The sequence below is a fragment of the Lytechinus variegatus genome, chromosome 4 (assembly GCF_018143015.1).
Source record: "Lytechinus variegatus isolate NC3 chromosome 4, Lvar_3.0, whole genome shotgun sequence".
In the NCBI taxonomy this organism is placed as follows: Eukaryota; Metazoa; Echinodermata; class Echinoidea; order Temnopleuroida; family Toxopneustidae; genus Lytechinus; species Lytechinus variegatus.
The window spans coordinates 59,295,334-59,308,326 of NC_054743.1; the positions used below are offsets into that span (position 1 = coordinate 59,295,334).

General features: G+C 38.6%; 2 protein-coding genes across 2 annotated transcripts; both read left to right on the forward strand.

Moving 5' to 3' along the window:
• Positions 1–304: 304 nt before the first annotated feature.
• Positions 305–3,277, forward strand: LOC121414410. Its single transcript, XM_041607575.1, has 2 exons — positions 305–1,171; positions 2,258–3,277. Exons 1-2 carry the CDS (start codon positions 774–776, stop codon positions 2,907–2,909), a joined length of 1,050 nt encoding a protein of 349 aa, XP_041463509.1. The 5' UTR covers positions 305–773; the 3' UTR covers positions 2,910–3,277.
• Positions 3,278–6,208: 2,931 nt separating this feature from the next.
• On the forward strand, positions 6,209–7,706 carry LOC121413116. Its single transcript, XM_041605879.1, has 2 exons — positions 6,209–6,594; positions 7,316–7,706. Exons 1-2 carry the CDS (start codon positions 6,209–6,211, stop codon positions 7,704–7,706), a joined length of 777 nt encoding a protein of 258 aa, XP_041461813.1.
• Positions 7,707–12,993: the final 5,287 nt, after the last annotated feature.

Below are 12,993 nucleotides of genomic sequence, written 5' to 3' on the forward strand. Positions count from 1 at the left end.
AATTTTCAACTTGCGCTTCACGCTCGCTTCATTTGGTTAGTGAAATACGTATGGTCTTAATGAAATCCTACGAACAAGCCATAAAATTCTCCTCTTCAGGTTTGACTCCAGATCCAAAATTTTCAGCTCGTACTTTGCGCTCACGTTATTTTGATCAGTGAGATATATATCCTTTTAATGGCACAGTCCTTAAAATGTCTATATTAGGTCAGTATACCTGACTACAATGTTCGTGACTCAATTTTTTCTGGTCCCCCAATGCCGTGACACACGGTACGCCACTTATTGACATATACTTTAAACCATTTGAATTGATATAAAGCCAGTTTCAACACTTCAGTTATAGTTGGTGAATGTAAGCATGTTACAGAGATATTGCTTGAGCTCATGTTGCCTTATTGCACATTGTCACGGTTTGTTTGCTTGTATTTATGATCCCTTATGTGTGCGTGTTATTGTTTAACAGTATTCATGGAATTTGGAATTGGAATACGTGTATGGAAATTCGGAATTGATTCACGATTGGATATTGATATGTGGTTCACACCATATGAAGAAACAATATGAAATTTTGAGGATGAATTAGGCGAACAAAATCCCGTGGAACCTGTCACGTGTTAATTATTTATCGTCGACATCACAGCAACTTCAGTCACGGCCTTTGATAGTTTAGATGTCTTGATAATTTGAGCGTCATTGCATGGTTACCTAGATAAGAGCTATCTTTAAAAAACATCCTCCCAACGACAGGATTGAGTTTTTACATCAAAAGAATGGCGGGAATACCAGATAATGGAAATTCTGCAGCAGCTGGTCATCGTCTGATCATCTGGTGTGTTCCGCGCTCGGGATCCACTGCTCTGCTGAAGTGTCTTAGCTTCCTGCCGGAACATCCGACGACCAAAGACAGCAATGATCTCGCTACCTGCAGCTATGAAAAGGACGATGATTTGAGAACAGTTACGACAACGGAGAATGGTGCAGAGGTTTGGTTTGAGCCCTATAACATGTCCCGTTATGTCAGGATGGCAAGCAGGAAAGTCCACAACGAGGAATTGCCGACAGAACTCGACGGCAACGAAGACAAGTACTATCGCGCCCTCAAAGCGGTGGAGCTCATGTTGCCGTTGGTACCAGGAGGATTGAAAAATCCGAATCCCTATTTGATATCGTAAGTCAAAAGCATGCATACATATCCAATCATCATATTAACACTAACCCCAAAAGACCAGTTCGTAGCTACCTAATGGGCAACTTTGATCAAATGAACTTTCATTTCTTTCGTTATGACAGGCAGATTTCATAGCGAGATATTACGTAAGCATGCCTTACATAGCAGGATGATCGAAGAACTTGAATGGACCAGGGCGATGTTTTCATAAAGCTGTTCGTAAGTTAAGAGCGACTGTAAGAACGACTGGTGAACCTTTCTTATATACGTACCAAATAATCACCCGTGATCATTATGAAGAATATAAAAAAAGATCACCAGTCGTTCTTAAAGTCGCTCTCAACTTATGAACAGCTTTATGAAACGGCCACCGGGTAATTTAAATAGCTAATACTACAGAAATTTGGAAGAAAAAAATTAACGACCTTGTGACATTGAGGAACTGAAGGCCATCGCCCATTAATAGTATTAGTAGATCTAGTAATTTGACTCGAAATAAGACCACGTGATATATGAAAAAGCCAATGACCTACGTTGAATTTCCATTTTAAAGCAGGAAGATAGAATGAAAAGAAGTGCGTACATAGGTCTACCATTAATCAGTCTTGTTATATTTTATCAAATGGCAGTAATTCATTATTGGACCAAATGACTAATAGACCAAGGGATAATTGAACCATTTGATTAATATATTGTAATTAGGGTATTTGATATGCCTACATAGATGCAATGACTGATGGACCAAAATGGTCTTGGAACGAATTGCTTTTAAGCTAGTAGACCGACCGAGGGACAACTGGACCAATTGGTGTTTGTCTAAGTGGGCAGTGTGATCAGTAGGTCATGTGAATATTGGACAAACTGGTTTGTCCAATCCGATACATTTAGACCACTAAAAAATGATATTTGACATTGATAACATGCTTTATTGAGCGGGATTTACCAAAGTCAAATAAATGGATAGATGAATCTATGAATTTGTACAGACATATACCTGCATGGGAAATATTGTTAACCAACAAGGTGTCACAGAAAGAAGTGCCGAGTTTCATTCTCTCTCTCTCAATATTTCGGTTCTCCCTACAGACTCAAAGGAATCCAACAAACACTGGAGAATTCTCAGAGCAAGATCGTAGTCGTAAAAGACATGGCATCTGGTATCCATGGTCATTTCAACTTCATCCCTGCCGGATTCCGTCACGTATTCCTCATCAGGGATCCGAGACAGGTGTTCCCTTCTCTCCGGAAACTGTTCGTTGGTTTCCTCAAACTTGACGAAGAGGCCATGTCTAAAGCGGACATTCAGAAGTTCCACCCTTTCTACGCTGCGCATCACTGGTTTGGAGAGCTATACGACTTGTGGAAGCACGTGAGGTCGACATTCGACCCAAACCCCTTGATCCTGGACACTGCGGATCTCCTGCGCCATCCAGAATCATGCTTGAGGAAGATCTGTGAGGCAATTGGTGTTGGATATCAGGAGGGTCTTCTCGAGTGGAGTGCATCAGTAGATGTGGTTGGGAGGTGGAAGAACGGGGTTTCAGAGTCACTCAGTGCCGATAATGTGCTAGAAACGATGGGTATGAAGCGGGCGTTTGAGAGCAGTCGTTTTGTTCCTCCAGCCGCAACACAGCCTCCTAGTGCGCCCTCTACGCTGACCCAAGACTGCATCCGTATTACGAAGGAATGCGATGGATGGTACAACGAGATGTACGAACATCGATTTGTACCTAAATGATGACTAGTTTGACGCGATGAAAAATATAAGTAGACCTAGACGTAAATAAATTGGGACAATTGACTCTCTGTATTTCTGAGAAGTCCATAAGTTTGATGGATAAGAAGCAGATACAACAACAGAGAAAGAAAACAAAAGTACCAAAAATAAGTACAAATATGCTCTAGTACTCATAGATTACAAAAACACCAAAGTCGTACAGAGTGAAACAGTGTAGATCTCTTATACACGCATTGGTCTGACGTCATACAGAGTTAGATCGGGAAGGTTTTCCCAGATCTGCCTATTAAAATTAAATATTGGCCGATTATAGATAAATTATGTTGGTCTGCATAAGCTCTAAATCTATACCTCTTCAGAATTTACAATGCTGTCTCGAAAAAAATATATGCAGGCTATAAAAATTGAAAATAAAATGAAACTTCCATACCAAGAGACGTTAGGGAGTATAGGGACAGACACGGGAAGGGGTATTGTAATTTGTATTTCATTGTTTCCCATTGTTTAGGTTTTTTTTTTTTTTTTGGGGGGGGTCGTTGGTTGTTTTTTCTTGGTTACGCTGTTTTGGTTTTGTAGTTTATTTTTCAAATATAAACGTAAATGACTGAGATATCATGACATGATTAAAACCCATGTAGTCCTCCCATGCTTTGTAGTAGTAACTATCTTTTCAATCAATAGTGACGGTCGGGGACTATGCTACGGGCAGGGGGCGCGACAGGGCCCTGAATGGGAACGATTTAATAAGAGGGGGCGCTGGTTCAAAGTAATTTGACAATAAAAGCTTCTCTACAAAATGAAGGAGATTTTTGTTAATTTCTGTTATCAGGCCTAAGCATACCTAACAGATTTCCAGGGGGTGGTGACTATGGTGAATAACGCACGCAGCACCCCAACTGGTGTTTTAAGTCGTGTGGAAAATGAGGAAGAAATGAAGAAGAAACAAAGGGGGTTTGTATATCGCATGAATAAACACTCTAAACTGCAGGGATTTAAAGTAAATCCATTTGGACTGCAGTTAGGGACCAATCGAATTCTGGATTTATATTTTAATAATACGTGTAGATTAATCGTTCTTTGAAAAAAGGGAAGAGAGAAGAGAGATAGAGAAATAAATAAAGAAAGAAAGAAAGAGAGAGAAAGAAAGAAATAAAGAAGGAAGTAAGGAAGGTAGAAAGGAGGGAAAGAAAGAAAGAAACAAAGAAAGAAAAAAAAGAAAGAAAGAAAGAAAGAAGGGGGTGGGGGTTAGCGGACCATTATTTATAAGGACTGCTGACATTTGAATATCTTTGGTGGCGTGTAGATGTTAGCCTATATAATTATGTACATTGATGCTTATTAGACCATGACATGTGTTTGTCCCATTTTTTTCTACATTCATAATAATAAAATAAGTATAGAATGCGAAACTATTCGCCTAAGCGTAATTCTACCATGGAGCTATTATAGCTCTATGATTCCACTGTTATTAATCAAATTACATCTCTTGAGTTTTTATTTAAAGTTGTTTGCGGATAGTCCCTTACTGACTTCCAGGAACTCAATATAGCAGCAGCAGCGCTGAATTTGAAAACACCTATATGCAAGATGAATAATTGTTCTTTATAGCCACGCTCTACAACATGCAGGCAAGACAAAAATGGTCACCAAAAAAGGAGTATCATCATAATGTATGTAATGCGGTGACTTTATATTAAAAACTAATTTAGGATATATTGGAAAAAAACCTAAACTAAATTTAAAAACGTAAAAAAAGAATAAAATCTATGACTTTTTATGTATGTATGTCAAATGTATCAATTAAGGCTTATCCAACATCGTACGACTTTAAATTGAAGGAGGTCTGTGCAATAATGTGCCCGAAAACAAGACGATAGTCACAAACTATACTTATTGAATAACTAACGTCAACACTAGCTTATGGTGTAGAATGGAACTATAATCATAATTTGATTGATTTGTAATGGGCCAAGTTCTTTTGGGTAAAATTTCTATAAAAAACGAGGAAACTTTTGACCCTTTAAAATAAGAATCTAAGTATGTCGATTGATATAAGAAGCCCTCCAGCCTTGACTCTTCAAATCAAAATTAAAAATATATCTCTTTAGTTGCTGTGTAGACATAAGTAAAAGGAGCTCTGAACAAGCGCAGCTGAATATATCCATATAAGATATGCGCTATATTATTGTGATAGAATTTGACAAATATTCAGAAAATAATGTCATCTTTCACCAATTTTATGTTTATTTCCCTCTTCTTTTTTCCCCCGTCGCTCATGAACTTCTGGAAACTAGAGCCATCAAGGCCCCATCAATAATCAATTTCAATTGGCGTATTCACTCGTATAGGTATTCCTAGAATATGATCTTTCAGTTTAGGTTCGATTATTTTCAACCATTATGCCACAGAATAGGGGAACAGATTTCAAAAAAAGTATTAACCTCGTAAATAACTTTACCGAAACTTTTGATAATAGATCAGAGCCGAATAGTTTATTATTCTTAGATCACCATCTCAGATGTGAGTGATTGATTCCCCTATATACCCAATTTGAAAAAGATGAAAATAAAAACACGATAGTTATTATCGATTTTAGTTAATGTGAATGCGTACCAAATATTCCATTGTAATGTGTCACCAGGGCACCTCGGGCAGTTGCTATATTCATAGGGACCGTTTCATCGAGACTTGCTATAATAACAAATGCACAATATCAATTACAAATCCGCTTTCAGCCAATCTGCATGTAGGATTTCAGTAGCTCTTAAACGTTATTATAAATTTGTTGTTAAAACCAAGTTTTATGAAACGAGCCCCATGATGGTACCTGAAACCTATTCACCATATGGCTGGTGGTATTTTCGTTCTTTTAGGAAAGGGTTATGCCTCAGTCACAATGGCGAAGCCGACCCCAGACTGACGAAAGCTATTGACGTCATTATCAATGACGTATCATCGTTCGGTTTGGAATCGGTTTCGTTGGTGTGACTGTATCGACCAGAAGCAACCAACCAATAACAAGTTGCATCTACAAAGCACGGTTTGTCACAACGTACGGGTATAAACAGAAACTAATTTCTCGGTTTTGTTTAAAAAACTGTTGGGAGTTGAAGCATAACTGAGCAAACATCGTGGACACTAAGTCTCTTCCTAGACTGTAGCTTACCTAGGTTGGTCATTAAAGGCCTGTAAAAGTTTACATATTTTGATAATTCAAGCGTTTCTGCATGCTGATGCTGATCGGAATTAACTTTACAAAACAGTTTTCTGAAGGAGATACATAATTTTGACTTGTAAGAATGGCGGGGATACCAGATAGTGCGAATTCTGAAGCTGGTCATCGTCTGATGATCTGGTGCGTTCCGCGCTCGGGATCCACTGCTCTGCTGAAGTGCATAAGCTTCCTACAAGTACCGACGGCGACTAAAGACAGCAGTGATGGAGTCGCTACCTCCAGCCATGAAAAGGAAGCTGATGCGGATTCAAAGAGTGGTACAGAGGCTTGGTTTGAGCCATATAACATGTCCCGCTATGTCAGGATGGCCAACAGGAAGGTACACAAGGAGGAATTGCCGCCAGAACTCGACGGCAACGAAGAGAAATACCATGGCGCCCTCAAGGCAATGAACTCCATGTTTCAGATGGTGCCAGGAGGAGTGAAAAATCCCAATCTCTATTTGATCTCGTAAGTTGTACTGTGTCGATATTACAAGTAAATGACGGTTGGACGTTCTCTAAAAAAAGTCACAATTCAATTTCCCAACCTTTAATGATTGCGGATAGTAACATGGATGGATATATCACCAGATAATTGGTGACCACTGATGCTTTAGCTTCAACATAGAAGTGAATAACGCTTAACAGTAACATCCGTAACAAATTATTCAATTTGCATTCCTATCCCAATAAATCTTGCATCCGATTCTTTTTAATTTGTTTGAAAGAAGAACATGGACTATTTTGCCCACTGCACCACATAGGAGATTGGTCACCATTGATGCTTTAGCTATAAAATACCAGCGAGTTCCAAACACCCATAATATCAGCCATAGCTTGTTATTCTCTCAATTTTGTTTCAGTGAAAAGAAAGTATATGTTTTTTTTTCTTTACTAAGGGAACATTTCTTTTTACTTCATTTCTTATTATTCTTCTCCAGAAGCTTCAAAACAAAATTGAATAAATCCTCTCTTCTCTACTGAAATCGCAACATTTTGATTCGTCAATGCAATTCTGAATGTGCTTTTGAAAACAAGGTTTACTGCACGGGATTCATCAAAGCCAAAGGAATTAATGGGTACAGTCATGAATTAGTTCAGAGAGTGGCTGGGGATTATTGTAAACAGTTCAGAAAGTTTCTGACAATAATGTCAATTACACTCTCTATTATAAAATGTTCTTTTTACAGACTCAAAGGAATCCAACAAACACTGGAGAATTCTCAGAGCAAGATCGTAGTCGTAAAAGACATGGCATCTGGTATCCATGGTCATTTCAACTTTATCCCTACCGGATTCCGTCACGTATTCCTCATCAGGGATCCGAGACAGGTGTTCCCTTCTCTCCGGAAACTGTTCGTTGGTTTCCTCAAACTTGACGAAGAGGCCATGGCTAAAGCGGACATTCAGAAGTTCCACCCTTTCTACACTGCGCATCACTGGTTTGGAGAGCTTTACGACTTGTGGAAGCACGTGCGGTCGACCTTCGACCCAAACCCCTTGATCCTGGACACCGCAGATCTCTTGCGCCATCCAGAACCATGCTTGAGGAAGATCTGTGTGGCGATTAATTGGCGTTGAATACCAGGATGGTCTTCTCGAGTGGAGTGCATCACCGGATGTAGTTGGGAGGTGGAAGAACGGGGTTTCAGAGTCACTCAGTGCCGATAATGTGCGACAAACGATTGGTTTGAAGCGGGCGTTTGAGTGCAGTCATTTCGCCCCTCCAGCTACCACAAAGCCTCCTAGTGCGCCCTCTACGTTTACCCCAGACTGCATCCGGATAATCAAGGAATGCGAGGGATGGTACAGGGAGATGTATCAACATCGGTTCGTACCAACTTCTGACTGAGCAACCAGTTAAAATGTATGCCTATGTACAAAAACTCTCCTCCAGCTACCACAGAGCCTCCTAGTGCGCCCTCTACGTTTACCCCAGACTGCTTCCGGATAATCAAGGAATGCGAGGGATGGTACAGGGAGATGTATCAACATAGGTTCGTACCAACTTCTGATTGAGCAACCAGTTAAAATGTATGCCTATGTACAAAAACTCTCCTCCAGCTACCACAGAGCCTCCTAGTGCGCCCTCTACGTTTACCCCAGACTGCTTCCGGATAATCAAGGAATGCGAGGGATGGTACAAGGAGATGTATCAACATAGGTTCGTACCAACTTCTGAATGAGCCACCAGTTAAAATGTATGCCTACGTACAAAATATCTTTGCGGGGGTATATTGTTACTAATATTTGTTTTCAAGATAATAAGTTTGATTTATTTAGTAGGGTTTTTGTAAAATGATTTGGACAACGCCCGGATTCCCGAAAGTCTACTCGGTATGGAGTGACAACATATAGAAATTACCAGTTACCTAATATTATTGTATCAAGAATGTACTAATGTACCAATGAATGAATGCGCTCTTTTTACTTGACATAAACATAAAAAAGGATAGTCATACAAAATGATACAGTGGAGATCTTAGTCGATTCTGGTCGAAACACAAATACAGAGATAGATCGCGGAGTTTCTCCCGGAATGGATATTAAACACCGGTCGATTATATTCAATGCTATGTTGATCCGTATAGTCCTGAAATATATGACCCTCTTCGGAATTATAATCCTGTGTCAAATTCCATAATTTCTGTAGGTCTTACGTGGAAAACAAAAGGGTGACACGACATAAATGCTCCTGCGACATATGCTCTGGTCGTTCAGAATAATGTAAAGATTATAGGGTAAGCGTTTTGTATAGGTAAGGTTTCACGTCTGGGTTAATGAGCAGATTTTCCATCGGAGCAATAGTCGCCGGAGCAAATGTCATGGAAACGATGAAACACCAGAGGGATAAATGATAAAGGTTTGGCTGTTACCAGTTGTAGAACTAGCCGGTATCAAAATTCAGCCATTTCCAAGTTTAAGGGCGATCAATAACCCCCCTCTTTCTCTTCTCTCCCTCTCTCTCTTTCTCTCCCTCTCTCTCCCTCACACCTTCCTCTCCAAGATCTAATCATTTGTCTCTCGTCTTCCCTTCTCTTTCTTTTCTCGTTATACAGTGCGTCCCAGAATAAACGAAACCGAGATTTAGCGATCATTTATCATAACTTAATCATAAATAGAATAGACAAATGACCTACCAATTTAAAGCTTAGAATCTCCTCTTTCATCTGATATTACTTAGGTTATTTCTTATTCACGCATGAGTGAGCAAAAACAATTTGAAGAAAGGATACCAAAAACTCATTTGGCGGGGGGTATCTGGGTTTCAAAGAGAAAACCACATTTCTGAAAAGTTCAATATCTGCTCTTTAATTTGGTGTCTCAATTACAGAAAATGGTCAAGAAATAAAAAAGTTCTGGTCATTTGAAATAAGGCTTGTATTTCCATAATTTCATGAGATAAACGAGTTTTCACCGGTTTCCTACAGAACAAAAGATTTAATGCATGGCCGATCGTCAACAAAACGGAGTGTCGAGTGAGTTTGAAAGCCAGCCTGGAGAACCTCTTCAGTTTATGAAATTATTGAAATTCAAGCCTTATTTCAAATGACCAGAACTTTGTTATTTCTTGACCATTTTCTGTAATTTAGGTATCAAATTAAAGAGGAGATATTGAAATTTTCAAAAATGTGGTTTTCTTTTTGAAACCCAGATACCCCCCGCCAAATGAGTTTTTGATATCCTTCCTTCAAATTGTATTTGCTCACTCATGCGTGAATGAAAATGATCTAAGTAATATCAGATGAAAGAGGAGATTCTAAGCTTTAAATTGGTAGGTCATTTGTCTACTTTATTTATGATTAAGTAATGATAAATGATCGCTAAATCTCGGTTTGTTTTTTCTGGGACGCACTGTATAGGGGGAGAGAGCAGTGGCCCACCTAGGATTTTCCAAAGAGGGGGGGGGGGGGCAAATTCATTCGCCAAAAAATTTGACAAGCCAAAAAAAATAAAGGTCTTCAACCACAAATAAAGGATTTCGTACCAGAAAACAATTTGACAAGCAAAAAAAAAGTCTTCAAGTTCAAAGGAGCGGGCCACTTGTGGCTCGTCAGGGATCAGTTGTAACTCGTCAGGGTGGTAGTCTGCCCCTCTAGTATCACAGGCCTAATTCATTCCCCATAGACTCGTGTGTTAAATTGGCACTTTAAGAAATTCATAAAAATAAGGATAAAATTCGGGGGTCGAATTTTTACTACCAGTGGATAGGATATATATCTGGCAATCCATATCTGACCAGAAAAGTGTCCCTCGACCGGCTCATTTTAAAAATAAATTGGCGTGTTTGAAGACATCATCGGGGGAGCAGATTCATCACCTCACACAGCAAAATAGCCCTTAACCTTCCGCCAGTCAAATAGTCCAAAATTTGTGATATTTCTTCCCAATTTGGGAAAAGTTCAGTAATTACCAAAAATAGAATCAGTGTGAGATGGACAATCATATGCATACACTTAGTCAATCAGCCATATCAAAATTAAAAAAAAATAGCAATGGGTTGGCTCGAATGAATATCTCTTGCTTTCCCAATGTTAATAGGCCCGTGCAGCCCTCTGCCCTCCCGTAGGTACGCTAATGGGAGAGAGGGTCTGGAACATATCGTCTGCTCTTTTGCTTTACGTACTTTTTACCTTCCAGCGCTTCCAATTTTATGTGTATGTTATATTTATGCTGAAGTTATTTAGCCCTGTTATTCTTGTAAATAATGTTTTAATACCCTATACGCATACTTTATGATGATGTTAAATATTAGGTTTTCTATGTTTAATGTATTCCACCACTTTAACAATCTTCGAATTTCATTATTGATTGGCTTTGTTAAATGTGGTAGTTTTTATTAATTCACAATTAGATTTTGGACGTATTTTCTTGCTTTTGTCCCTTTGTATCTGCCCACTTTACTCACTCTAATGCGAGGTCAGTCTGTAGACCTCACTATTGATTAAATGCTACTCACTAATTTGTTTTGTTGTTTTATGAATGAATTTCCTTTAATGTACGACTGTGATGAAATTATTTTTTAAACATATTAAGTTGATGTCCTTGGGCCTTCGAACCATATTTATAGGTGTCTTTTTTAATAAATGGATATACAGATTAGAGGTGTTGTGGCTCATTTGATAAGTCTCTGGACTGTGAACCACAAGGTCCGAGGTTCAAATCCCACCGCAGCACTAGCGTCCTTTGGCAAGGCGTTTATCTACATTTGCCACTCTCGACCCAGGTATAGTAAATGGGTACCCGGTAGGAAGAAATTCCTTGAATGCTCGATGCGCCCGATCATGGTAGCCGTGCTAAAGCCGGGGTAATAGTATGCAGCGCTAAGAAACATTTGTATCAAGCTCTATATAAATGTTGCATATTATTGTTGTTATTATTAAAAATAATAATAATAGTAGTAATAATAATAATAATAATAGAAATTAAACGTCTCCTCGCTTGAAAGTATTCGCTTTGGGCCTTATATCATGACGTAGACGCATTTATCTAAATAAGACTTCGACCAGTACTGACCAATTTCCAAATAATTTATTATGAAGATATCAATATGTTTAACGACCTATTACATAATGACCTACATATGGGTAAAGATAACTAATTTTTAATTTACCTCCCAGGAAATGACCGGAAGACAAAGGCTTCCACCGGATGATGTCTGGAAAGTAGCGTTATGAACTGAAACTTTTTTTAGGGAAGGGGGGGGGGAGTGGAAAAGGGTTATTGAACTTTCTCCAGAGATGTAGAGTGGTCACTTTAGGGGGTAGCACGAAAAAAACCCCGGGCGGGAGTGGAAAGGGAAGTGAAAGTAAGTGAAAGCGAGAGATAATTAAAAGGAAGGGAAAAGAGGGAAAGACAGAGAGAGAAAAGGAAAAGAAGGGAAAGGAAAGTCTATACTGGTTCACATTCTTTACAAACATTGCAATCATGTCAATTTAATACCATCATCCTCACTCTGTACTCTTATGTTCGATTGTTATGTAAATTGTATGTCAGTTGTTGATAAAGGGGTGAAAAAACCCTCATATCTAGCAAAATGAAAACAATTGTGATATTGACTACGATATTGATAAACAGTTCCAGTTTTATATGAACTTTCAGATTGCAAAGCAAAATTGTTGCTACTGTACTACAGCACTAATAGGTTCGGGAAGTTTACCCATGATACTCACTAAATTAATGGCATAACCCTTTTCAATATTAAATCTGAGGAATCTGATTTTTTTTTATTTCTTTGGAATGTTATGCAGGAGCTCTTAAGACTTCAACTTCCAAGCATTTTTACTATTGAACAATTTCCACCATTCAAAGTTGTTGCTTCCTCAACGTGTACATTCCTCTATATCAATGTCGGCTTTGAAAGAAAATTCACAGCGCCATCTTCTTTCGGAAATGGGATAGTGTATACTTGTCTGAAAAAGTTTTTCATGACAATCGTGTCAACAGTCAAATGTTCTTTGCCTGGATTATATCTTTATTTTTTCATCTTTGTTTGAAAGAAAGTAATTGAAAATGAACTACTGATAGCGGTTAATGATAGCATGTAAGAATTAAAATCACCAATCAAATCAAATTCACTCGATTGAAAAGAGTCGAGGAAGCACAGTTTAAAAACACAAATAAAAATCAAATACGTGCAGTGGAATGTTTTTTTGAGAGGTTGAACCTTCAGGTAAGGGTTATCATGTACACATGTATAATAATTTGTTAGGCAAATATGTAAATGATCATCCAACTAGATAGAAATCTAAGTAATGAGGAGAGTTCGATGAAATGTCTCTCGTCTTCCTCTGTTTACAAAATAATTATAAGCCATTTTACCAAGCACCCAAGACGCTGGATGAGCAACAAGTCATGTGGGATGTGA

Coding starts and splice junctions, on each gene's coding strand:
- LOC121413116 (XM_041605879.1), top strand. CDS start 6,209: ATGGCGGGGATACCAGATAGTGCGAATTCTGAAGCTGGTCATCGTCTG. Junction 6,595..7,315: donor CCCAATCTCTATTTGATCTC/GTAAGTTGTACT, acceptor TTCTTTTTACAG/ACTCAAAGGAATCCAACAAA.
- LOC121414410 (XM_041607575.1), top strand. CDS start 774: ATGGCGGGAATACCAGATAATGGAAATTCTGCAGCAGCTGGTCATCGT. Junction 1,172..2,257: donor CCGAATCCCTATTTGATATC/GTAAGTCAAAAG, acceptor TTCTCCCTACAG/ACTCAAAGGAATCCAACAAA.